This window comes from Bubalus bubalis, chromosome 4 (genome assembly GCF_019923935.1).
Source record: "Bubalus bubalis isolate 160015118507 breed Murrah chromosome 4, NDDB_SH_1, whole genome shotgun sequence".
NCBI lineage: Eukaryota > Metazoa > Chordata > Mammalia > Artiodactyla > Bovidae > Bubalus > Bubalus bubalis.
This window is the reverse complement of record NC_059160.1, coordinates 50088075-50115281: the sequence shown is the minus strand read 5'-3', so window position 1 is coordinate 50115281 and position 27207 is coordinate 50088075. Positions and strand designations below refer to the sequence as shown.

Sequence of the window (27207 nt, the reverse complement as noted above, 5' to 3'; positions counted from 1 at the left end):
TGTGATGGGGAAATAATGAATTCTGTTTGAACGTGTTTAATTTGATGAATCTTTGAGGGCTTTGAAATGGCGGTGTCCCTGGGGCTGCCCGCCCCACCCCTGAGTTGCTGCTTTCAGTGACTCCTAATGGTTGCAGTCAAAACACCATCAGAGATCATAAGACTCTGTAGGGCCCTGCAGGGAGGACTGTGACCTGTACTGTAGGGAACGCGTGAAGCCCTTTGTTGCTGTTGTTGTTTAGTTGCTAAGTTGTGTCTGACTCTTTTGCAGCTCCCATGGACTGTAGCCTGCCTGCCAGGCTCCTCTGCCCATGGAATTTCCCATGCAAGAATGCTGGAGTGGGTTGTCATTTCCTTCTGCAGGAAATCTTCCCTACCCAGGGATCGAACCTGCATCTCCTGCATTGGCTTCTTTAACCGCTGAGCCACCTGGGAAGCCCACGAGGTGCTAACCATGTGTCATTCCTCTTTCTAGCTTGACTCAGGTGATCCGGAAGTTTGCTAAGCAGCTGGATGAGTGGCTAAAAGTGGCTCTCCATGACCTCCCAGAAAATTTGCGAAACATCAAGTTTGAATGTAAGTACTAAGTTTGGAAGCAGAGGGGAAGGGAGGGTAACACTTTAGTACTAGGTATTTTACACAGGTTGTCAATAAAATAACAATAAGAGCTAACAATTTACTGGTACCTACAAAGCACTGAGTACTATGCTTAGCGCTTTCCATGCATTAATTTAGTTAATCCTTACAAAATGTTTATTACAGGTGGCACACCTCTCCTTTACAGAAAATGAAACAGGCTCAGAGACAGAGCGGCAGGGGCAGGTCTGTCTGTCTGACTCCACGTTTCTGCTGTCACCGCCACACTTTTTATTCTAGTTAATCCTCACTCACTCACTGATGTAGAAAACAATATCCCTCTTCTGCTGATGAGGCTCAGAGAAGCAAAGACAGTTCCCCAAAGCTACACAGTCACATAGCTGGTAATTAGGGGCCAGAAGTTGAACTCACATCTTTCTGACCCTAAAACTGAGATTTCCCCGAAGCTCCTGCCCACAAAATGGGGCTAACAGAAGATGAAAAACAGCTTCAGGGGTCCACATATTTAATTCTCTGCCTAAGGGGAAAGCAAAATTAATATTTCTCACAGGGTATTGGGACTATAGATCTTTTCTCTGACAAGAGTCACCACTCAGTCCCCTAGTAATCATTTTGCCTGAGAAAACTGGGCCTGTTTCTCTGGCTCAGTGTGTCCATACTTGTGGGAAGTCTCACGTGCCATTAAGTAAAGATGAAATGATTTTAAGCAAAACAGAGTTTTGAGGTATATGTTTCTTAGAGCTCCATTTGAATACAGCTTGCCATTCTTGCCCGAAATAAGTGCCAGCAAGAAAAATGAAGGAGATCAAATTACCCTCTCTCCACAGGCAAAGGGGGCCCTTTCAGACTCCCTTTGAGGCCGCCTGCCGTGCCCATCACCTATTGATAAAGCCCGCTTTATTTCACGGCTCTCAGTTCTTTTCTTTTCACGAGCACTAAATTCCACATCACAAAGTTAAAGAAAAAGTAATTAAGGAGAAGGATTAACGATTGATCGCCCTGGAAAATTAGAAGTTCATCTGTCCCCCCCACCCCACCCACCTACCCCTCATTCCTCCACCCCACGCCCTATTTTTCCAACCAAGCTGGCTCTGAGCACAAATTGGAATAATCCCAGGGAAACTTCTGATTGTTTCTTGACCAGTTCAGAAATTAATGAGAAGAATGCCCCGTGCCCATTTTAATTACGCTGGCAAAACAAACCTGTTGAAAGTCTGAAGCCAGGAGGTTTGTTGCACCTGCCACCTGTGGGTGCCTGGAGGCACCCGCTCTCCCCAGGGGGCCTGGGGGTACACTTGGAGAACTTACAAGGAGTAGAGACTTACACCTCTCCAAAGGACTCTGTAAGGACGAAGATCTCGGACTGGCATGTGGCTTGTCTGCTTCAAAATCTACAGATATAAGATCACCCCACTTCAAAGCATCAGCCTGTTATGTTAGCAGAGGACCCAGTCATCAAAACACACCAATAGGGCATGGAGATCGTTGGTTGAAAACGACAGATTGTGAATACAAAGCCATATTCAAGGTGCTGCCCAGGGTTCCATCCTAGAAGCAACCCTGCTCAATCAAGGTTTCCTAGTAGATACACTACTTTTTAAAGGGCCTTCTTCAAAGCTTCCACTCGATTCCTGCAATTATTTATGGGGAGAAGAGATTGAACTTGCAATTAGCGAAATGAAAGACAAGTAAATAATTGCTTTTACTCACGGTTGATTGACGCCACAATTTCTCACACCTGCCAGTGTGGAGTGCAGGCAACTTTGAAATATGTACCCCAAATATCACCATCTTAGGAAATAGTTGTCCAAATGGGAAAACAAAAGAGCAGATGCAGGGTTTCATCAGTGGGTAATAGAAAATAGTGTTGGACCATGCATGAGAAAAAGTTAGGCAAATAAGCTACTTTTGAAAATCACCCCCAGAAAATCCCAGGTCAGACCATAAAGCATGCAAGTATTTCATACTCACTCTTTTCTTCTTGCAGTGTCAAGAAGATTTTCCCAAATCCTGAGACGGCAAACATCACTAAATCACCTTTGCCAGGTAGCTGTCCTGTGTTATACGTTCTAACTACTGCTAAGTCATTGCAACTGAGGGGCAAATCCACGGGAAACTCTGGAGAGGCTCCATCAGTATGTGGCTGTTTAACAGTACACTCTCATGGGGCTTCTCTGGCGGTCCAGTGAGTAAGACTTCACCCCCCAGTGCAGGGGGTCCAGGTTCTATCTCTGGTTTGGGAGCTACGGTCTCACATACCTTGTGATGAAAAAACCAAAACAGAAAACAGAGGCAATATTGCAACATTCAATAGAGACTTTTACAATGGTTCCACATCAAAAAAGTCTTTTAAAAAACACTAGTACACTCTCACTATTATCTTGAATTTCTACAGATAAGGAATTGAAATGTTAGCAAATCACTAAGTGGTTTCAGCTAACATAGAAAATAATTTCTGATGTCATTTGTCCATTAACCCTTCAGATCCTCTAGGTCCACAAGTTTGTGTTTTGCTTGAGTACGTCGGGGTTTCTCAGCCACAGTCGCCTTTTGGGGCTGGGTGATTCTTTACTGTGGGAATTGTTTTGTGTATTGTAGATGTTTAGTAGCATCCCTAGCCTCTATTTACTCAATGCCAGTAAGGCCACCCACCCCCAAGTACCACTCCAATTGTGATAGTCAAGAATGCCTTCACCATTGCCACATGTATGTGCAGAATCACTCCAATTTTGTTTTGCCCCAGATTTCTGTTCTTTTTAGCACAGAAGTGATATGTACTCACAACAACAACAACAACAAAAGTAATAAAGGTATATATAGTAAAAATTAGAAGATCCCCCTATAGTTCTGTAGTTCTAACTGAAGGCATAAATCTTTGCATTTGTGTTCATTTTGCACCTTAAGGAAGCAAATCTAAGTCTGTTAAGGCAGCCCACTAACAGTCATTAAAATACGAATGACCTTAAAGCAGAGGGGACAAACTGGTGGCTATAGGTCAAACCTGGCCCTCAGACGTGTGGGTTATTTTTGTTCAACTGGCATAGGTTCAAAAACATTTTTTCCTTTAGTCACTAACAGTGGAAACTGGGAGATGGCAACTAAACACCCACATTTTCTGTAGAAAACTTTTAAAAGCTGCCATCCCAGAACTAATTTCCCCAGGGTAGCAAGCCGCTGGATGGGCTGAGCTTCTTCACCATCACCCCTGCTTTCTCTTACGCTTGGCCCACCTCGCTCATGAGTGTCACCTGTCTGCCTTGTCTGTGTGTTCGGGTCTGTAACCTCTCCCGTACACTGCTGGCTTCAGATTGGTGGTGGTTACTCAAGGTCGAGGTGGTGATGGGGGTCTCTAGTTGGAGTGGCCTGAAGGAAGCAGAAACCAGAAAGTATAAAAGTACCCCCCAACACACACACACACACCCCTCACTGTTCCAGCCCTGCCCCTGGAATAAAATAGCACAAAGGGTGATTTGGAGACCAGAAGGGGACCCTCCACACTCATGCTGTCACAGAGGCCACCCCGGGCCACTGTTCTGGGGTAGGGTAGAGCCTCACAGATGGATGGGACTCAGGAAATAAGATGAATATTAACAAAATAAACACTGCCAGGGTTAGTTTTCAAATCCTACCCCTCTCCATCAAAAAGTTTTAGGATGGACTCGACATAAGCCTGAGGGTTCCATTATTATCACTAAACACGTAACATCTACCCGTAAAGATCAAAAGTTTCTTGTTAAATATTTTCTGCTAAATGTATATTGCATAGATGTGTATCTTTTTAAACAAAAACAATAATAATTTTATAATAACAAAATCAGCAATGTGATAGAAGCAAACATTTCCAGCCGTTAAGGATGGTAAATTCTAGCTCATGGAAAGTCATATTCATCATGGGTATTGGGTCTTGGGAATTGTCATTTTTGTCTTTGTAGCTTACATATTTATTAAATATAAAATATTTTAATGTGTATATAAAGTTAATTGATTTGAGGTATTCTTTAAAAAAGGAAAAAAAGAAGCATTGTCATATTTCTGAGGGTGACTGTCTTCTGGTTCTTTTCCCCAGCTTGGAAGAGACAATCTTAGGGTCATATCAGGGAAATAGATATGGTTTTAGGACATAGACAGAGAAGGCAATGGCACCCCACTCCAGTACTCTTGCCTAGAAAACCCCATGGATGGAGGAGCCTGGTAGGCTGCAGTCCATGGGATCGCTAAGAGTCGGACACGACTGAGCAACTTCACCTTCACTTTTCACTTTCATGCATTGGAGAAGGAAATGGCAACCCACTCCAGTGTTCTTGCCTGGAGAATCCCAGGGACGGGGGAGCCTGGTGGACTGCCGTCTCTGGGGTCACACAGAGTCGGACACGACTGAAGTGACTTAGCAGTAGCAGTTAGGACATAGAACTAGACACTTAGGAAGGGTGGAAAGGCTTGACCTTTTAATGTACCAGGTAGTAAAAGCATCCACTTGCATGCCCACAACAGCCTACATGCTCTTGTGCACACACAGACACACTCTCTCCACTTTCCAGACAGACAGTATGTAAGTTAATCAGCAATTGCTACCTTTCCCATCTTCACTGGACAGCCACCAGACACATTCCTGGACCACCCAAAGGATCAGGATTAGTGAGGGGGATGAGACATCATGTAACATCTCAGCTAATATCCCGGCGAGCTTTCCTAAACATACACAAAGCAAGTCAGACAAAACAACATCTGACCTAATGCCGCCCCCACCAACCACCAGATACTTAAAACCAAGAGCCAAATATTCAGGCCCTTCTGGATACACTAAGCGGGCAACTTGGCATTCATATCTCAGCCATTCATCCCACAAAATCCTTTGAGTGCCTACTGTGTGTACCAGATACTTATGCTTATATGCCAGACACTTGGCCTCAGCAGGAGAAAAAAAAAAACACCAAAATAATGAAAAGTGATAAGTGTTATGAAGGAAAATGAGTGGAAATAGAGGATAACCAGGCATTTTAGATCCTATTCAAATGATGTGGCTAGAGAAGGCCTCTGCATGGGTGCTACACTTCACTTGGAGCATACATGATGGCCAGGAGGCCAGGGCAGGGTGAGAGAAGAACATTCCAGCAGCAGGAGCAGCAGTGCAAAGGCCCCTCAGGTGTCAGTGCCCTCCCAACAAAGAGAACCGACCTGCATGACAGAAGGCCCATTTACTGGGCTCTTACTCCCTGAAATGTGCACCTTGCAAACATTACCCCAAGGAATATCCAACAATGGCCCTCCTAAAGAGATGCATACTATTATATCTCTATTTTAGAGGTCAGGAAACTGAAATTAATCTCCTTGCCTGCCTCTGATCAATCAGATGGTCAGCAGCAAGGTCAGGATTTGAACTCAGTATGTTTGAATCCAGAATCTGAAATTTCCATATTCAGTTGTTCTCATTATCATTAGAAATCAACCCAACTCAGCTTTCATGTATTCATATATTCTGGCTGCCTGTGTCTTTTAAAGCGTTCTACATTGATATGAGGAAGATTTTACCTGTACTCGGACAGTCTACGTGTAAAAGGAGCTGTCGGTATTTACATCTGATTGGAAATTGACAAGCATTATGAGACTTAAAAGGTCCACATGTCTTTGAAATCTTGTTTCATTAAAGACATTTTTGAAAACATGCAAGGAAAGGAAATGATTCTGGAAATGTTTTTCTTTGCTTTTATCAGTATTGTTCCAACTTGCTAGTTCCAACTATTGTTCCGAGTATTGTTCCAGCTCTCAAATTTAAATTCTACTATGAGGATTGCTGGGGAACCCACAGATTAAACACACACACACACACACACTAATATTCACACTTACATTAACAAACCACTGAGCTTTAAGGTATAGTTTTCCTTTTCTTCTATCTCAATTATTCATCTTTGTTTTAGTCATTATAGTCACATAAAAACTGAAAAACAAAAACGTAGACCATAAACTGCTTCAGAATGTATTTAGATGAAAAATACACCTTGCAACATTTCTGAGGTTGAAATCTATCATAGTCCCAAGGGTAGTGGGACCTTTCCAAAATCTGAGCCTGTCAATTCTCAGGTGCTAGAGACATGGATTGTTAAACACAGAGCTCTCACCCAACAAGCTCCCATCAGGAGGCTGACAGATCTCTGGGTCTCATCCCACTGTTCCACCAGGTCAAGACCAAAGCCGGGGTGGGAGGGTGGGGGGGAGGAGGGGTGGGGAATAGCAGGTTTGTTCTGACCTAGGCCACCGGGGGGTAGTTTCTTATAAACAGAGACATGAGGAGAGAGCCACAGAAGACGGTATACAGATCTTCCAAGTTACAGACTCATCTTCTGAGTTTTCTTGAATTTCAAAGCACTTAGTGAAGCCCCATGAGTAGATTCATTAAAAAGAATTGAAAGGAAATAAGGGAAAGGGTTTGAACCTAACAACCCATGAGCTAATGAGTTGATTGGATTGGATTTCCAGGCATCTCGAACAGTGATCCACAGTGCAGACATCACGTTCCAAATGCTGGAAGACTGGAGGAATGTGGACCTCAACAGCATTACCAAGCAAACCCTTTACACCATGGAGGACACTCGTGATGAGCACCGGAAGCTCATCATCCAGTGTAAGATGCTCCACCAGGGCGTGTGTCTTTTTATTTGTTTAAAAAGAAAGAGTATGTTGGTAAACAAAGTGGCACTCCCACCCAGTCCTTCTCCCTGGGATCCCATCCCTCCCCTCCTGTTGTTCCTGTTAAAGGGGTTGGCCCAGGTGGAGGAGCCGGTTGATTTACAAGGACATGGGTCCACATTGCTGGGGAAAATGGGTTCTGGGATATCGGGCAGGACACAACATCAGGCAGAAGGCCCCACACAGGACCCTCGGTGCCAGCTGCCATTCCCTGGGTGGCATCAACAAATGAGGAGCAAAGCTTGGCACCTCTCTTGGCGTACGTCAGCCTGGAGGCAACTGGATGTGCTGCCTGCTTTTCCATGGAGAGTCACGGGAGTCAGCCCACATATTGGCAGGTGAACCTGTCAATCACAGTAGATATCTGAGAAGGAAGTGGATGGTGACTTACTACTGTGAACTTGTGGCCCCTGTGGGCAAAGACTGGGAGACTATTGCTCCAGATATTATCCTGATATGGTCAGGTTGCTATTCTTGGCAGCAGAGGACATGGGAGGACTACAGAACACCACCATCCTTAACATATCTGTGCTTTTCCTCAACACCCCACCACAGCCTCTGCCTGGGGAATCCCCTAGACCAGAGTCTGTTGACTTCTTCCTTCCTTCGTTCAGCTGGCCCTTCTCACACCTCGGGGCTTAGGGGGCTGGGGGAAGCGAGCATGAGGACAGAGGGTGAGTCCGCGTTAGCTCTCAGGCAGCTTGGTGCTGAGGTCATCCTGGGGGAAGGGGATATGGCAGATGCTGCAGCTTCTGAGAGGAGGAAGACCCAAGATCCTCATAGTAACATCATTCGGGAAGCTGCAGAGTGAGGTTCCTCTGAGAAGAGGTGCCAGCTCTCCTGAGAGCCCCCAGCCCCTTTGGTTTCCACTATACCCCCTCAACACTGTTGTCTTGCAGGAAGACTTTCTGCCTCCAACCTAAGTAGGTCATGTTTATAAACAGAGTTCTCAAAGGTGCTCCTATTAGAGACCTCTTTTTGAAAGCAAATGGAGCAGCTGAAACATTGGGCCACGTCCCTCAAGTTTCTTTCCTGGTGACCTCGGAGCTCCTCTCAGGCTCATATTTCTTCCTCTGCAACAGCCTCCAGCCTGCTTTCCCCTGTTGAGAATGTCACTAAAATCATAATTCAGCTGATAGACTGCCTAGTTTATGCCAGGTCCTGAGGGAAGATTCGCTTATCACCCCCATATTACAGATGAGCAAACTGAGCCTCCCTGAGCCAGTGAACCTTGCCCAAGGTAGCAGAGCTGAACCTGGAACCCAGGTCTAGTCTCCGTGTCCCTACCATGCACTAGTGCATGCCAGAGCAGACAAAAATAGTGAGATGTGGGCAAGCTTCAGATGTTCTAGGACCATTCCAAGTTTTTACAGTCATGTTCCCTGTCCTGTTTTTCCTTCTTGAAGGCAATGGAGAGCATGACTGTGAGCACCCTAACAGTGCTAACTGTACCCAGATGGTTGTGCCCCCAGGGCCTCACACAGGGCCAGGTGTGGAGGAGGGGCCCAGCAAAGTTTGTGGAGGACCAAACAGAGGGGTGAAAGCCCAGAGTGATCCAGCTTCCTGGTTCTGCTCACCATTCCTAGCAGCACTGGACTCAGCTCTCTTCTCTCTCCAGCTTTCATGGGGGAAGAAACTGTGACCCACACTCATAAAGAAACACACAATCACCACTGCTTGTTTTGGGGCCAGGCGCTGAGCCTCTGCTGGAGCAGCATGCAGGTCACTACTGCCTCTCCTGGAAAGAACCTGTTGGGCCTTTCTCTTCTTGTTTTCTTCCCTGGAGGAGGGCACAGCAACCCACTCCAGGATTCTTGCCTGGAGAATCCCATGGACAAAGGAGCCTGGCAGGCTACAGTTCGTAGGGTCGCACAGAGTCAGACATGACTGAAGTGACTTAGTGCGCGTCCATGCCTCTTGTTTTCTTAGGCTAGGGGCAGAATGTTGCCCTTTGGATCTTTGTATTCTTCTGGAGGAAGGGTGGAGAAGGCAATGGCAACCCACTCCAGTACTCTTGCCTGGAAAACCCCATGGATGGAGGAGCCTGGTAGGCTGCAGTCCATGGGGTCACTAGGAGTTGGGCACGACTGAGCGACTTCCCTTTCACTTTTCACTTTCATGCATTGGAGAAGGAAATGGCAACCCACTCCAGTGTTCTTGCCTGGAGAATCCCAGGGACGGGGGAGCCTGGTGGGCTGCCGTTTCTGGGGTCGCACAGAGTCGGACACGACTGAAGCGACTTAGCAGCAGCAGCAGCAGAGGAAGGGAGTCGTAATGAAATTTAGGTCAAGCCACCTGGTACTTACTAAATGCCTGTCCTGGGTCGAACACTGGGCTAGATGCTAAGCAGAGAGCAATGAATAAGATAGACACTGCCCTTCCCACATAGAGCTTAGAGCTAATGGCAAATCAGAAGTCAAAGAAGTAATTTCCAAATGGTTGCTTGTGTGCATGCTAAATCACTTCAGTTATGTCTGACTCTTTGCAACCCAATGGACTGTAGCCCACTAGGCTCCTCTGTCCACGGGATTCTCCAGGCAAGAATACTTGAGTGGGTTCCATGTTCTCCTCCAGAGGATCTTCCCAACCCAGGGGTTGAATCCATGTCTTTTATGTCTCCTGCATTGGCAGGCAGATTCTTTACCATTAGTGCTACCTGGGAAGCCCTTCCAAATGAATGAGTTTTACCAAAGGGAACATACTAAGTGATGCAGTGGCAGGATGCGGGAGATGGAGGAAGCCTGAAGGCAGATGGCCTGGCACATGGGTGTCACCCTTGCTCCTTCCAAACAGCTGGAAAATCAGTCCCTGAACACAGTGAGCTCGACCAAGGGCCAGTCTGAGAAGGACCAGGGGCAACTGTGTACTGCACTCTTCTTCCCTTACAACCAATTGACAAGTCTTCAGATTCTTGCTTGAGGGGGTTACCATGATGTCCATGATGTAGATGCGGGCAGGGGATGCTCATTTACCTTCAATTAAAAAGTGCACATAAGGATTTGAGCATGCTGATTAGAAGGAGTGTTAAGTGGTGCTGCGATGAGAACATGGGGTTGGGATGCCTGACAGACGTTAAATCAAACGTTGGCTCTGATGGACTCTGGCTACCAGATCTGTAAAATGGGGATAATGCAAAGAGATTAAATGGGACAATGTGTGCCTTGCTCTTGGTACATAGTGTAGAGCTGGTGTAGTGAAGAGGTTGCAAGGCAAGTGCTTGAGTCCCACTGTGTTTGAAACTTGCCTCTAACCAGAGGAGAAACCTTTGGAAAGTCACTCATCTCTGAGTGCCTCTGTTTCCTCACTTGTCAAAGAGGGAAGTAATAACAGTACCTACCTCTGGGGGCCATTCATCCTTCCAACAAACATTTGAGCAGCTACCAAGTATCAGGCACCGTTCTCAGTTCTGGCCTCATGACATTCACATACATGCTGGAGGTAGTCTCAGGTTAGAGGGTGTCCATATAAAACATTTTAGGGCAGTACCTGGCATGCGGCAAGCACTCAGTAAATGTTGGCAGTTAACACTTTCACTGCAACTACGATCATTATCATCATATCATCATTGATTGAAGCACAGTATCTTGGGCACACAGGCCATGCCAGGAAGGGGGAAGTACCACCAAAGAGAAAGTGGTGCCAGTTCCTGTTCTGCCATCAACTCATCCTCTGACTCTGAGGGGATCATTTGACCTCTTAGACATAGACATGAGACATCCTCATCTCGAAAATGACACAGATCAACTAAATGGTTTTGAAAAGCCTTTTCTCATTCTAAAGTGTTTGACTTTGGGTCCTGCAAGCCGACCTCTTGCAGAAGCTATTACAAGTAAAGTAGAGCAGATTGGTCGGTCCTGGAAAATGGAACAACAAAAATTGCTCAGACAAATGAAAACTGTAGGAATGTGTGGTTCCTGAATTATGGCTTGATTTATTGAGCCCCACAAACAAAAATACACAAAAAATATAATAAAACAAGATGTTTTTGATTGGAGATCATCACAGCAATGTCTCTACTTTCTACAGTGCTCCAGTGATTACAAAATCTTTCTAGATTCAGTTGTTTGACTCATGCCTAAAGACAGGTTGTGAAGTGGTACAATTATCCTCCTGTCAGTGATGTGGAAACTGAAAGCACAGAGATTGCTCCCTCTACTCCATAAATATTTGTCAAGCATCTGCTACATGTCAAGCACTAAGAGGCTGGTTCAGCTACTTGGCCAAAACCATCATGGTTCAGAAACATTTAAATGATCAAATGTGCTGAGAGAGTGCAAGAGAGCATTAGCATGTGTCTGACCTGTTTGCACAAGCAAGCACTTGCTGGATAAGAGCTATGTCACAGGGAATGCACCAGCTAATAAAGATATCAGACAAAGAAGTAGCAGGGGGACACTCCCATAAACACTACTAACTATAACAAAGGGCTCTTCATGACATAGTGAAGGTAAGAATACAAATAATTCGAAAATATAGAGGAAGAATGATCAGCTCTGCTGACAAGGAGCATAGGAGGGTAAATAGAATTTCACAGGAGGATCATTTCTGCTGTTTTGTGATAGACCAAACAATCCAAGCAGAGGTTTGCAGGAATGAGAAGTAAGCTGGGGTTGGCCATGGTTGAAAGTGTTCCTAGGCATGGAAGAGGAGCCTGGAAAGATAAGTTGGGATGTATTCTCTAAATCTTTGAATGTGTCTCTGTTTAAACCCAACTGCATGGTGTGGGGGGCTCTCCTTTGTTTGACAGTGTATCAGGAATTTGACCACCTCCTGGAGGAGCAGTCTCCCATCGAGTCCTACATTGAGTGGCTGGACACCATGGTGGACCGGTGTGTTGTGAAGGTGGGTCAGCTGAGCGGAAGGTCCCGGCCCTGTATGGCAGTCCATAACTCTTGTTGGTGGCACTTGGGTCACCAGCAGCAAACTAGCTGAGTGTTTCCTCGGTGGCCTCAGAACCCTAGGGATCCAAGACAAAGCTTGCCCACCCCCCCACCCTTTGGAGGTAGGCAGCAAAGAGAGTCAAAGGAGGCAAGACTCTGAGGCTCCCTCCCCTGGTTCAACCAGGCCAGGATCTCTTTTTTCTGTTGTACACATTGAGTCTTGACTTAAGATTTCATTTCTTAGAGTGTACTTTTGCTGCTAAAAATAAAAAGTCAAAAACCACCGTTCCATGGCATTGATCTTAGAGACCCATAAACCTTCTTGTCATTTTTTATAAAAAAGAATAATAAGTGAAAATCAAATCAACCACTCATAGAGCTGTTCACTCTGTCTTAGGTGGCTGCCAAGAGACAAGGATCCCTGAAGAAGGTGGCCCAGCAGTTTCTCTTGATGTGGTCCTGTTTTGGCACAAGGGTGATCCGGGACATGACCTTGCACAGTGCCCCCAGCTTCGGTAAGTCCACCCCAGCCCCCTCCAAACCAAAAACGTCTTCTCTGGGCTCCATGGGTCCATTCCATCTCTCCAGAGTTAGGCATGGTCTTGTTGTCCCTGAGACCATAAGGACAGCACCCGGAAACATCCTCTGTTCTGGGGGACATGATGTTAGGACTTTCAGGGAGAAAGATGGCATTGCATGTTAAAGGAGAAGTATTCATATCTGAAGATGAGAGGTTGGCACACAATACTATTTGAGTTTAAAGAGGAGTAAATAGCAGTGGCTGTGCTCCCCTTTTTCTGGAAGCCCCAGTCATGGCTACTTTTACAGGACTATTTTGACAAATTTCATAGTGTGGATATGCCAAGACTGGGCACATGAAGAACCCCCTGAGTCCAAACATTTGCAAATGGCTTGATTGACAGGCCAGCGGTGGGTAGACAAGTTTCTTTGATGACATGCCCTGGTCTGATCCCTCGTGAAGGACTTCTGCATTCATTTTCCCCTTTGCTTTCCTGACCCCTTGGGTTTGCACCACCTCCAGGAGACATCCCTACCCCAAGTCCTTGTCTTCTGTTTTCCAGTGTTAACGGAACTTGAAATCTCTGCCCAGAGGTGCTTCTAATAGTCTCTGTGGGCAAGAACCTAATCACTGACTTGGGGGGAATATTATATTTCCTTAGAAAGAATGGCATATGCACAGAGTTCAGGTCATCATTAAACAAGTGACGTAGGACTTCTAGGCATTATCCAGACATTTGAAATCTCAAAACCGCTCTGGCCTTCAATTTTCTAGGCATTTCAGCAAAGGGCTGTTGGTAAATTTTCAGGGTAATTACCTTGTTCTCTGTTTAACTTTGCAAGTAGAAATGTGATTTTTGCTTCTCATTATCTCCAATTAAGCCAATCAGCTCTGGGCTTTGCTCTGGGTTTAACTGACACTTCTCCATCTTGTTTTTTATGGTCTTGTCAGTATTTTCCAGTTGTGCTATACAACATGGTGAATATGTGTTGAAACAAAGAATGCACTATTTTTTCTAAACAGCTCTGTCCGTGAAAGACTGTGTTTACCCAATTGGAGAAGTGTTTTGTTGTGGATTTCTTTAATCTCAGCATTGGGAAGTTCTCTGAACCTGCCTGCACCCTGGCTACAGATGGAAATTCTCTTTGAGCTGTGTATGGAAATGCTGTGGTGACCGCTACCTGGGCAGTGACATCAGACACGGCATTTTGATGACTTCCAGTTCAGCATAGTTAGTGTTAGCACATGTTACCTCTGGCTCTGGGAAAACCATTTGTGCATAACTGCTTTCAGTTAAGCCAATGGGTAAAAAATACTCAAGATTTTTTCATTGTTTTAGAATCAAAGAATGAACGATGCCACACAAATAAATATATACACATCCACAAAGCAAGCATCCTCTCCTTGCTTTATATCTTATGCTTCAATTTGCTGATTCTTAAACTGACTATATTATCAAATACCCTTCATTAGCTAGAGAACGTAGTTGACGTTGTAATAGTCTTTGAAATCCATTTGTATTTACTAAGTTAACAGTCGATGTTATGGACAGTAGAACAATGAGAGTTCAGTGAATAAGTACTAAGAAAAACTATTCCTTAAAATGTGTTTGTTTCTTTTTGAACCATACACTATTCTAGGATACACTGGAAACTCAGGCAAATGGCAAAGAATGGTCACAAAACTTTTAGAAAAGGAAAGGAAAAAAATATGAATCCAATTTCACGTTTATAGTATTTTTCAACCCTTAACAGATGGAAATAATACCTGTCTCCAAGTCCGTTTAGCAAGGTCTCTGAAATGGTCCTGCTCATCTGACTCATTGTTGAGTTTTGCGGCTTGGGGTGACAGGCAAGTTGAAAGAATTTGCGGCAGACAAAAGCCCAGATCCCTCTTTCTGCCTGTATATGTCAAAGACACAGTTGGTGGTTGTGTTTGGGTCATGTGTTCCCTGTATAAAAACAGCTAATTAGGAAAAAGAGCCCTCTGTTCCCTGGCCCCACCCCCAGCCGCAGGGGCCAGCTCTATATATCTTATAACTCCCACACGATCCTGGCCCTGTGAATGGTGCGGGCGTTTGTGTGTCCGCGTAGCAGGCTGACCGTCACAATGATCGTGTGGAATATCACAATGATCCCGCAGGGACTCTATCACCTCTTCCCAGAAGAGCCTCTTTCAAAGGTAGTTGACTCCTTTCTTCTCCTTAATTCCTTTTCACTCTTTTCTCCCTAATTCCTTTTCACTGAAAGAGCCTATGCTGTGAACTAAAGTAGCCAGACTTTCTTTCTTTGCTGCAAGCAGCACTTTCTAGCAAAATTAGTCAGCAAAGGTAGGGTGGTGGGCAATGAACTTTTCATCCTAATGGAGCTGAGGAAATTAGAGACTCTATTTAAACAACAACAACAGCAATGCATTTGCGGTTGGCTGCTCTGAGTCCAGTTCCTAGGATACCTGGCTCCTGAGGCAGGCAGGTGTCTTTACCCTTTCACTCTGGGTGTTCACCAGATGCCCCTGTTTTCACTGTTTGGGAACATCCAGAAGGCAAGCATAGTTCCCGGAAGTGCTTCAGCATGAAATGGTGTGGAAAGCTGCCTTGGATTTGAAGGCTAAGGGGGTGGGGCTGCGTATCATTTCCCAAGTTTTCACCTTTCTACACACTTTTGTCCTGGCCTAGAGTCAAAGCTCACCCGCTCAGGCAGGGCAGGGGAAGCCACATGCGAGCAGCTCCCAGGCCAAGTGACTGTGATGGATGTAGCTTCCAGACTACTTCTCAAGGTTTGGATGTCCTGGCCTGGCTCTCTTACTCAGAACCTGCTAAACGCAGAATCTTGACCTTCAAAATGTCACTCAAAAGCCCGCCAAGCACCAGGAGGCAGGAATTGCTTTCCCTGTATTGAAGAGAAAAAGCAGAAACCCAGAGAGGAGACAGGGCTTGCCCAGGATGTACAGCAAACTGAGCTGAGCTCCCCCGCTAGGGGCTCCCCCGCTAGGGCCACACTGCTAAGGCTTCTTCTAACTTTCTTCAGCCAAATAGTAATAAGAAAAACAAAGTAATGTTTATTCAGGGCCTAATATACACTAGACACAATATTAGGCACTTTCTCATTGAATTCTCACAACTTATGAGGTCCACTAGTAGTGCCCTCAATAAAACAGACAAGGAAGCTGTGAATGAACAGGAAGCAAAAGCAAGATAATGCTACTCTTTTTGACAAATGTGTAGGAAGCACACAGTACCATTTAATTCTCACATCTGCAAGGCAGACAATGATAGGTATCTTTTTACTGAGATGGAGAATTTTCTTGCCCAAAATCAATATGGTAAGTGGCAGAGCTCTGTTTCAAAATCAGATCTGCCTTGCCACAAAAGCCATGCTTTCTCAATTACCATAATTAAGACAAATATCCTGGGCTCAGATGCATGGCATGAAAAAGGCTAAACTGTTTACCCCTCGTTGATGGTTTTTCTAAAGCCATATTGATGGAATAAAAAAAAATTTTAAATAAAAAAAAATTTAAGCTATGAGAGAAAAGAACAATTATTAGATGATCATGAGTAATAAGAGATGCCAGAAGACAAGTGTTGAGAACAAAGAACTGTCAACCATTATTGAAAAGTGAGGGCAAAGCAAAGATAGTTTCAGTTATACAAAAACTCAGAGAACTGTGGTGCCTGTAGAACTTCACTTAAAAAAATTAAAGGGTACATTTCAATAAGAAGAAAAATAAAACCGTCACTAAGTTCTGGGATGCAAGAAATAGCAATGTTCTAGATATTGTTGTTTACCAAAAGTGTAGTGGTTTAAAACAAAATTATGCCTACGGATTCGATGGGTCAGGAATGTGAACAGGATCCAGAAGGGATGGCTGGTCGCTGCTCTATAATGTCTGGGACCTCAGAGTCCAGCAGGGATGGCTGGCCTCTGTTCTGTGATATCTGGGACCTCAGATGGGAGGACTCAAAAGTTGGAGCTCACCCAGCTGGAGGCTGGAATCCTCTGGAATCCTCAGGTGTCTGGTGCCTGGGCTGGGATGACTTGGAGCCTAGGACAGCCGATCAGGGTGCACTCAAATGGCCTCTCTGTGCGGCTCACTTTCCGTGCTGTGTGCTCACAGCACTGTGGCCTCTGAACAGTTGAACTTCTCTCGTGGAGGCTTAGGCCCCCTGAACGAGTGTGCCAAGGAGGGAGCGGCAATGTCTCTTGTAACTCAGTCTCAGAAGTGAAAGTGTCACTACACTTGCTTTGGTGATCAAAGCAGTCACAAACCTACCGAGACGGAAGGAAGTGCACAGACCACCCCCCACCCCCTCCGCAACCCCCCACCCCCGCACAACACACACAATTTTCCCAGGAAGGCTTGTTAAATAATTTGGGGGCCATCTTTAAGATGAAAGAAATTTTAAAATATATAAGTAAATTTAAGTAACTTTTGATTGTAATTTAAAAACTTTTGTTGTGTGTTATAAAAAGGTAAAATTAAACTGTAGGAAACAATAAAACACAGGGAAGTGGGGAGAGAATCTTTCAGGAATAGTTAGAGTATGCTAAAGGTCTTTGTCTTGAAATACTGTATAACATTAGATTTTGTTGAAAAGAATGTATAGTTTGGACTTAATAGATGTGTAGGATATAGAATCATCAGTAGAAGAATAGAATCATAATTTGCCAAAGAAAAATGGAAAAATGTGAAAATTTAACTGACAAGAATTAAGAAAATAAAGGAAGTTTAGAAAAAATATATAGTAAACTCAAAACATGAAATAAAATGCTAGAAATAAGATCAACTAATAATCACAGTAAATGAAAAGATCTCTTCCCTCAAAACAATCAGGCATAAACTGCAACTTTTACTAAACCTTTAAGAAGCATAAAATCCTTAGTTTATGAAAATTAACATGAAAATCAGTGTTTTAGAGAATAAAAACAAAAGCAGGAAAGCTATACAGTTAATTTTATGAAGCTGATATAATCTCAGCTTCAAAAACTTAGAAGAGCTGTATAGGAAAAGGAAATTATGACTCAACCACACATAAATATAGATGAAAATATTCATCTATATATATGAATAAAATACTAGCAGATCAAATCCAGGGCAAATTTTTTTTAAATCATGGTTGATGAGTACAATGCCAAGAATTCAAGTAGGATTCAAAGTCAGAAAATTACTCAATAACATACATTACAAATTAAAGGTCTTCCCTGTTAAAAGAGAAAAATCATATGAATGTCTATAGATACAGAGGAAAAAAATGTATTTGATACAATTCAGCTCTCAAATATAACTTTTAAAAACTCTTGGCAAACTAGGAACAGAAGAGAATTCATTTAATATGTTAAAGAGTATTTTAAAAACCTGCAGAAAACAGTATACTAAGTGGTGGAACTTTAGAAGTTTTCCCATTTCAGTCATGAATAAGAAACAAATGCCTTTTAATACTGTTTCTGATAGCTATGTACTGGAGGTGCTAGCAAATGCAACAAGAAAAGGAAATGAAATATAAGAATCGGAAAGGAAAACACAAAATTGTCTTTATAGATGTCATGATGGCTGACAAAAAATAATCTACAAACTAATAGAACAAATAAGAATTCAGGCAAGTTACTGACTTCAGTTTTAAAAAAATCTTTAGCACTCTTACCATTAAATAGAAAATAGCTATCTCTATGTATCAGTCTATATGTCCATATTTATATTTTGCATTCATAATAGCAACAGAAAGGTGTCAGTAAAATAATTCTAACAAAAATTATTTTAAGGCCTTCAAGGGAAAAAATTTAAAAGTATTATTTACATGTACCCTGTTCGTGTTTGGAAAATAATATGTGATAAATAATTTAAATACAATCTTCAAAGAAAATACCCTAATAGAAAAATGGGCAAAGAATATGAATAGATAGTTCACAGAAAAGTAAATTCAAATGGAAATAATCATATGAAAAGAGGTTGCACCTCTCTAAAAATTAGGGCACTGCAACATAAAGACAGTAACATTTCACACCCTTCAGATGGCAAATACTGTGTTAACTACACTACCGGTAAGGGTGTGAAAAATATTAGTGAGCAGTTTGGCACTACCTCATAAGACTTAAGAATGTAGATGCTCTTAGACCCAGAGATTCTACCTCTGGTCCTAAACACAAGGCAATAGGTACAAAAATTTAAAAAAGAGATTCATTAGAGCCAGTTTCCAATAGTCAAAAATGTAAATAACCTAAATTCCATCAACAGGAGAATGGACAAATAAATCGTGCTATGGTCACACAATGGCCATGGCCATTAAACAAGAGCAATGCACCTTGGTGTGGATAGATCTTTAAAAACCCAAGGTATCAAGTGCAGGTTGCAGAATGCTCTGTAAAATATGGTACCATTTCTATCAAGTTTGAAAATAAAAAACAATATCATTTGCTTTTGTGGATATATAAATGTATGTAGAAATGTGTTTGAACAATAAATGGCAGATTTGAGACAGTAATTACATAAGGGCATGCTATGTCAGGGCATGCTGTGTCAGAGCATGTTAAGGAAGGGAACACTGGGGCTTCATTTTTATCTTCAATTAAAAAAATTCAAATATGTGAAATGTTAAAAATTTATAAAGCTTAGTGTTGAGTACACTGGGTGTTCATTTTAAAATTCTCTCTCCTTTTTTGGGGGGGCCTTCCCATGCAGCATGTGAAATCTTAGTTCCCCAACCAGGGATCAAACCCAAGCTCCCTGCATAGGAAGTGTGGAATCCTAACCCCTGACTGCCAGGGAATTCTCTTAAAATTACTTATACCTTTCCATATGTTTGAAATTTTTCAGAAGAAAAAGCAGTGCTTTGATTCTATAAGATGGCATTAACTATGTCATCATATAACAACAACAATCTCCTTTTGTCTGTATCCTAAAACCTTTTTCCATAACAGACTCCAATGCTCAATAGCTCTGTAACTTTAGACAAGTGCTTTAAAATCTTCTGAGCTTTCATTTCCCCATGTGTTAACTGAAGATAATATCTTCTTCACAGTGTTGTTGGAAAATTAAAAGGGCTTAGCACGGTGCATATGGTAAGTGGTCAGTGCTTACTCGTTTCATTCATTTGTCTAACAAATAACCATGGAGCCTCCACTGTGCCTGACACTGTTCTAGATGCTGAGTGTAGAACAGTGTGGGGGGGGGGGTGGAGAGGTAGATAAAAAGACATAAAATTCCTTCCTTTTATGGCACTTACAATCTAATGTAGGGAGGCACATGGTAAAGATAAATAAATTCAGTCTATAGAATAGCAGATGTGTTAAGTGCTAAGGGAAGAAATAAAGCAGGAATGTTAGCTGTAACTGCCTGTCTCCTGTCTGTCTTTGATGTTTCTATCTTTCCTTCTCCCTCCCCTCTTCTTCTTCCTCTCATCAGTCTTTCTGAATCTCCTTTTTCTCTTTCCTCCCTTCTATTTGAACTGCTCCCATGGTCATGACACCTGGCACTGAACTGCTTGTTGCCTAATAATCTTAAGGATGGATTTCTGCTCACCAAGGACACTGCAGCTTTTGTGGAGTCAGTAACTGAGCTTGAAGTTTCCTTTGTACTCAAAACACTTATCACAGTGGTAAGCGAGCAGCAGTAGCTCTACAAACTTTCCTTGATTGAAGGATGATTGAAATTATCAGACCAGTTGGGTAGCTGATCAGAGTCATTAGGAGGAGAGCTTAAATCCCCAAATCAACACTTCCCCTGGAGTACTGGCCTCCAAGCCCAGCTCTGATATTTTCTAAGAGGGTGATCTTAGTGTCTTCACTTCATCAAATCTTGTTTTTTTATCTATTAGACATGAGTATTGTGTAGATGATCCGAGGTGCCTGTCTGTGCTAAAACTACTAAACCCATTTTTATTATCTAGGGTTTTCCATTCTAATTCAGTTTCATAAGGTCTTTCTCTCTATCCTTGTTGACTTAGAGCCACATCTCAGCAAATACTTCTTCATTGTGGAGAACCTTTGGAACTTTTTGGTATACGCTGCTGTCTTTTGACTTCTTTGACTCTGTGAATGGAACAGTCACACCATAGGACTTAGAACATTAGAATGTTCTAATCTTAGAACATTACTAACAAAAGAGACCTTAGCCACTGTTCATTAAGCACATGTACTATTCTTCATTATGGCACTTCCCCTCTCAGAGAACCTTATTGCATAATTGATTGAAGAACAACTTCAGTATCAGTCAGACCTGGGTTCAAGTCCCATGTCTGACAATAACTGTGTGACGTTGGACAGTTAACTTTACCCATCTGAGCCTCAATTTCCTCCTTTGTAGAAGGAGGGTATCACTCATCTCAAATGGTTGTGATGAGGATTAATGCAGCAGTAAATTTCCAGCAGTTAACCCAGTGGCTGCCACAGAGCAAGAGCTCAGAAAATGGCTGGTTTTGTTTCTAACATTTCCAAGGAGCAACTCATCCAAGTCTTACTAAGTAGCAGAGCCGGAGTTCAACCTGGGCAGTTTGATCCAGCCCCACGCGGTTACCCACTGTGCTCTACCTACGGTTCACAGGACTCATTCCAGGGAAGTGGATGGAAAGTTTAGTTGTGGAAGTCTGCATCTCACAATTACTCAAAAACACCTGAATGTTCTGAATTCCAAATGGGGTCAAAGAACAGACACAGCACCCTGGGAATGGAGGAAGAATGGGGACCAAGTTCAAGATGGGGGATGTGGTCCTGGAGCTCTGTGGAGGGACTGGAGTAGATGTGCATGACCTGGGGGCATCTGGGGGCATCAGCGTTAAGCCAGGAATCTTATTCTGTAGCATTTCTGGACCAAAAGAATCCATCTAGCTAAACTGAAAGGTGTTGTGTGTGTGTGTGCACGTGCACAAAGAAGCCAGGTACAACTAAAAAGGAGAAAATAAATTCCACCTAAGAGGAGCCATCCTAAAGCCCCAAACTGGCCCTTATCAACTTATTTCTGAGACCTGTAAAAGCATAGCACCCAGCTCACATGGCCCTTCTGAGGACCAAATCCTTTAATCTTCCCATCTGTGCTATGAGGAAACTGAACCGGATGGGTCTATATGGGAAAGAGGAACAGAGTTTTGGAGCCATACCAACCTGAGACCAATCCCTGCTTAATTCCAATGGAGAGACTCATTTCCTCATCCATAAGAAAGTATAATGGGCTTCCCAGGTGGCTCAGATGGTAAAGAATCCACCGGCAATGCAAGAGACCTGGGTTCAATCCATGGGTTGAGAAAATTCCCTGGAGGAGGGCATGGCAACCCACTCCAGCATTCTTGCCTGAAGAATCCCCATGGGCAGAAAAGCCTGGTGGGCTGCAGTCCATGGGGTCATACAGAGTCAGACATGACTAAGTGACTAAGTACAGCACAGTTCGGTTCAGTTCAGTCGCTCAGTCATGTCCGACTCTTTGTGACCCCATGAACCACAGCATGCCAGGCCTCCTTGTCCATCACCAACTCCCGGAGTCAACCCAAACCCATGTCCATTGAGTCGGTGATGCCATCCAACCATCTCATCCTCTGTCATCCCCTTCTCCTGCCCTCAATCTTTCCCAGCATCAGGGTCTTTTCAAATGAGTACAACACAAGGGAGGATAATACCACCTATCTCACAGTTTTGTTGAAAGAATGAACTCTCTGTTAAGTGCTTAGCAAGGTCCTTGGCATATAGTGAGCATTCAATAAATCTGTGATGACAGTCATAGTGGTGTTGATGATGATGATCAGATCACGAGATAAATAATGCTGGGGAGTCTCAGAAGGCCTCTAAAAAAAGCAAGGGAAATGGGGGAAGGAGAGGTCAGTGAGAAGTGTTGGACACTTCACAGGACAGCAGGATATCTATGTGGAAATGTCCCTTTGAGAGGTGGAAACATGGGACTAGAGATGAGGGCTTGGCCCCTCTCTCCAACTGCAGATATGGAGTACCGTCCCATATGTGGCTCCATGTCCATGGAGGCAGCACAACATGCAAGAAATGAGGGTTTTGAAGTAATGTATGCTGTCATCTTGAACAACTTGACTTTGCAAAACAGAAATAAAAGCACCTACTTTTACAAAGTGGTTATAGAAACTGAATTACTGAATATAATATTTTGAGCACAAAGACCGACACATTGGAAAAATCTTCCAAAATGATTGTTCATATCCCTCTTTATGAAATAATCTACTCTAAGTTTAAGATGAAGACTACTACTTAAGGATACCCAGTCTTTTCAAGCAATACCTTTTGTAAGCACCATGTGGTAAACAGAGGTCTCAGAAACACTCAAGGAAATAATTCATTTGTTGCTAACTTAAAACATCGATTATGGTCCTAGAATTATGTCACATACATTGGTAGACATCAGTGAGTTAGAAGACAAAGTCCCTGCTGTGGATATCCTTACAGTCTAGTCAGGGGAATCAGAAGCTTGTGGAAGAGAGGAAAATGCAAGACACTGTGTCCAGAAATGCTGAACAAAGTAAAGAGTGCCTGGACAAGGATGAGGACAGTGTGAGTGGAAGAGCTCAGATGCATTTTGACAGATGGCTCAATAGGTGCCATTTTTGATGATGTCCTATTAATACATTGAGCAAGGAAGAGACTCACTTGCTCAGTTTATTAATTGAGACACTTCAGTCCACTCAGTCATGTCCGACTCTTTGCGACCCCATGAATCGCAGCATACCAGGCCTCCCTGTCCATCACCAACTCCCGGCGTTTACTGAAACTCATGTCCATTGAGTCGGTGATGCCATCCAACTTCCTCCTCCTCTGTCGTCCCCTTCTACTCCCACCTTCAGTCGTTCCCAGCATCAGGGTCTTTTCCAATGAGTCAGTTCTTCGCATCACGTGGCCAAAGTATTGGCGTTTCACTTGCAGCACCAGTCCTTCCAATGAATATTCAGGACTGATTTCCTTTAGGATGGACTGGTTGGATCTCCTTGCCATCCAAGGGACTCTCAAGAGTCTTCTCCAACACTTAACCTTATGCTAAACCCCAGGCTAGGAGAGGAGATGGCAAAGGAGAGCAAACTCTTAACAACAAGGTGATTTGTACCTGGGACAGGTGGTCAGAGCACTGCTCAATGTGTTGTCAACCAGACCAGAAGGCACACCTGAGCTGAGATGGCTTACCTTTTATTTGGATCTCTTCTTACCAGGGTCTTTTCATCTAATTCACTTGATGTTTGATGACTACGTGCTCTACCTGTTAGAATCGCTGCACTGCCAGGAGCGGGCCAACGAGCTCATGCGAGCCATGAAGGGAGAAGGAAGCACGGGTAAGCTGGCACTTCACTGGGACATGCCCTCTTTCTCACATTGACTTGTATCCTTACGTCTGTGCTCTGTGTTTCTTCAGCTCCACATCCCAGAGAATTTAGTTTTGGTGAACAGATCAGATGGTGGGAAACCAACAGTGGGCATGTGTGTATGCAGGAATTGCCTCGTGTGCCACCATGGTGATGGGAAACCATCAAAGATTTTAATCAGAGGAGTGACATGATAGGGGCTTCCCAGGTGGCATTAGTGGTAAAGAATCTGCCTACCAATGCAGGAGATATAAGAGACATGGGTTAGATCCCTGGGTCGGGAAGATCCCCTTGGTGGAGGAAATGGCAACCCACTCCAGTGTTCTTGCCTGGAGAATCCCATGGACGGAGGAGACTGGTGGGCTAAAATTCATGGGGTTGCAAAGAGTCAGACATGACTGAAGTGACTGAGCACACAGCATGCACGTGACTTGATAAATACCACAAGAACATTTCCTTTTTAAAAGTCCCTTAAGGATAACTTGCCTTGACCTTTGGCTCTAAGAATCCACCCTTCTTCCCACAGCAGAAGTCCGAGAAGAGATAATCCTGACAGAGGCTGCCCCGCCAACCCCTTCCCCTGTGCCATCGTTTTCTCCGGCAAAGTCTGCCGCGTCAGTGGAAGTGCCGCCCCCCTCCTCCCCTGTCAGCAACCCATCGCCTGAGTACACTGGCCTCAGCACTACAGGTAATGAACGTCCCTCCAAGGCCCTGAGTGGGGAGATGATGTGTAAATCCAGAGCTCTACAGAAAAACATTCTCCCTCCAGCACCCTCCCACAACAGTGCCAACATCTGAATATCCTCCTGGATTTATCCATTTATTCATCTGCTCATATTCCTGATACTTCTTGAAAACTTCTATTTTCAAGTTGGCAGATTAAGTACATGATAAAATCTCCAGATTCCCCCACCAAAAAAGAGAAACTAAGTCACTGGCATGATTGAAATGATATAAAACACAGAACACAGACATTCTGAAAAATGAGAAAGGGTTCTCTCAGAAACTGAGAGATATCTCTGGAAAATGGGGAGACAGGAAGCCATATGATAAGCCGTGGCAGTACTAAGGTAGGTGGGGCAGTAAGCAAGGTTCGAGCTAATGCTGTAGGTCCCCAAGGAAGGGGACAGTCCATCTAGCTGTGGAGACCTAACAGGGGAGGGGGGAGCTGACACTTGATTTTAACTGACAAAGGTATTATAGAAGGGCCTCTGGGCAGAGGACAGTGTATGCAAACGCACAGGGGTGGGAAGTGTGGGACCCTTTCAGGGAATGGTAAACTGGCTAAAATATGGGTGGTCATGAAGGCGTGTTATAAGCCTGGGAAGGTAAATTCGAGTCACATCCCACAGGATCTTGCATGCCAAGATGTTTGAAAATGGAAGAAATGTTACAAGGATAATCATAGCTAGTTGCTAATATTTAAGTGTTACTTTACCATGAGCAAAGGACCCTCAGCATAATTGTTTTACTTGATTACAAGGTAACTATTGTACCATTTTATGGAGGAGGAAAAGTAAAGGGTGGAAAAGAATTAAATTCCCGGCCCAGCAGGCACCAGACTCAGCAGTTGCCATAAACAAATTTATTCATTCGGTCATTCAGCAAATGTCCTAGCTCTCAAGACTTGTGGAAATGATATATTGTATGTGGAATATGCAGTAAGTGTTGGGTAATACATAATAATGAATAGAGTGCATGTGTGTATGGGTGTGTGTTTGTGTGCACCTCTAGGTTTTCTCATGTGGTTAGAAATATGGGAATTAGATGAGGTAAGAAAAGTCAAAGTGCTTGGTTAACAGTGCAGTGCTATCTAGACAGAAGCGGTTAGTGTTTGGATTGCCTATAAGATGAGGGCTGTGGCCAAGAGTGCTGTAGGAGTTCAGAGAGAGGAGCAGACCCTGTCCATCCCACCAGAACCCCAGGCAGGCAGGAGGGAAGCCTTCGGGAGAGGGGTGAAACTCAAAGGCAGCCTCAAGATAAGAAGGACTCAGCTAATAGGAGAAGAGTGAGCACACAGGAATGAAAGGCAGAGACAACTTTCTGCTGGATGGGCCTGGGTGAGGGTGGGGGTGAGCAGACCAGACTGTGGAGTGGAGAGCTTGCTAAGTCTGTGATAATAATTCGTTATCTTTCCTTTTTTATTTTTAAAATATTTACTTGGCTGTGTCAGGCCTTAGTTGTTGCATACGGGATCTTGGTTAAGATGCACGGACTCTCCAGTCATGATTTGTGGGCTCAGTAGTTGTGGCGCCTGGGCTCTCTAGTTGTGGAGAGTGGGCCTAGTTGCTCTGCAGCATGTGGGATCTTAGGTCCCTGACAAGGGGTCAAACCTGCCTCCACTGCAATGCAAGGTGGATTCTTAACCACTGGACCACCAGGGAAGTCCCTCATTATCTTTTCCACCCAAATCTGCTCTTCTACTCTGCCATTTGCCCCAGTACCAAATCTGGGAATCAGCTCTCCTCTCCCTCAACTCCTCCTGGATTAGCTAGGGTAGGCTAAGCCACAGTAACAGACCCAAACATGGCTGGAGTTAACACGATGGGAATCTATTTCACACAGGATGTCTCAGTCAGAGAGGAGGCTGTCTTTAATACAACCATTTGGAAATGAATGTTCCTTCAATGTGGGGCTCCAGCATACCCCAGGGCATTGCTTCTCAAAGTATGGTCCATGGACCAGTGGTATGAGCATCACCTTGGAACTTTTTGGAAATGCTTGTTATCAGAGCCCATCACAGACCTACTGAATCAGAAAGTCTGGGCGGTGACTTTCCCGGTGGTCCAGTGGCTAAGACTCCATGCTTCCAATGCAGGGGGCCCAGATTTGATCCCTGGCCAGGGAACTAAATCCCGAACACCACAACGAAGATCAAAGATCCCAAGTGCTGCAACTAAGACCTGAATCAGCCAAATAAATAAATAATTTTTTTTTTTTTTTTAAAGAAACTCTAGGGTGGGGCCCAGCCATTTGCTCAAGAAGCTTCCAGGTGATGGTGAGGCTGACTAGTTTGAGGACCACTGGCTTTGGGCTTTGTTAAGTCTGCAACCAGCTAAGAGAAATGGAAAGTGGACCTGAAGGAGGAAAAAGCCACTGATAGAAGCCCTGGCCTGAAGGCGGCACGTGCCACTTCCACTTACATTCTCTCAGTGAGGACTTTGTCACATGGCCTCATGGACCTGCACACAGAGGTGGGGAATGTGGATAGTGAGCCCCCAGGCGGGA

At 44.0% G+C, this 27207-nt stretch overlaps 1 protein-coding gene across 5 annotated transcripts in view; it reads left to right on the top strand.

Moving 5' to 3' along the window:
• RFX4 (regulatory factor X4) overlaps nucleotides 1-27207 on the top strand; it is a 171016-nt gene that overhangs the window by 119384 nt on the left and 24425 nt on the right. For 4 of the 5 annotated variants that reach the window (XM_006069578.4, XM_044941398.2, XM_045165388.1 and 1 more), the window contains 7 exons: nucleotides 475-575; nucleotides 2584-2642; nucleotides 7074-7218; nucleotides 12031-12125; nucleotides 12561-12678; nucleotides 23830-23949; nucleotides 24506-24667. In XM_006069578.4, the coding sequence (XP_006069640.4) occupies nucleotides 475-575; nucleotides 2584-2642; nucleotides 7074-7218; nucleotides 12031-12125; nucleotides 12561-12678; nucleotides 23830-23949; nucleotides 24506-24667 (800 nt within the window). The remainder of the gene's footprint in view (nucleotides 1-474; nucleotides 576-2583; nucleotides 2643-7073; nucleotides 7219-12030; nucleotides 12126-12560; nucleotides 12679-23829; nucleotides 23950-24505; nucleotides 24668-27207) is intronic. The other variant, XM_044941397.2, reaches the window with a different exon arrangement.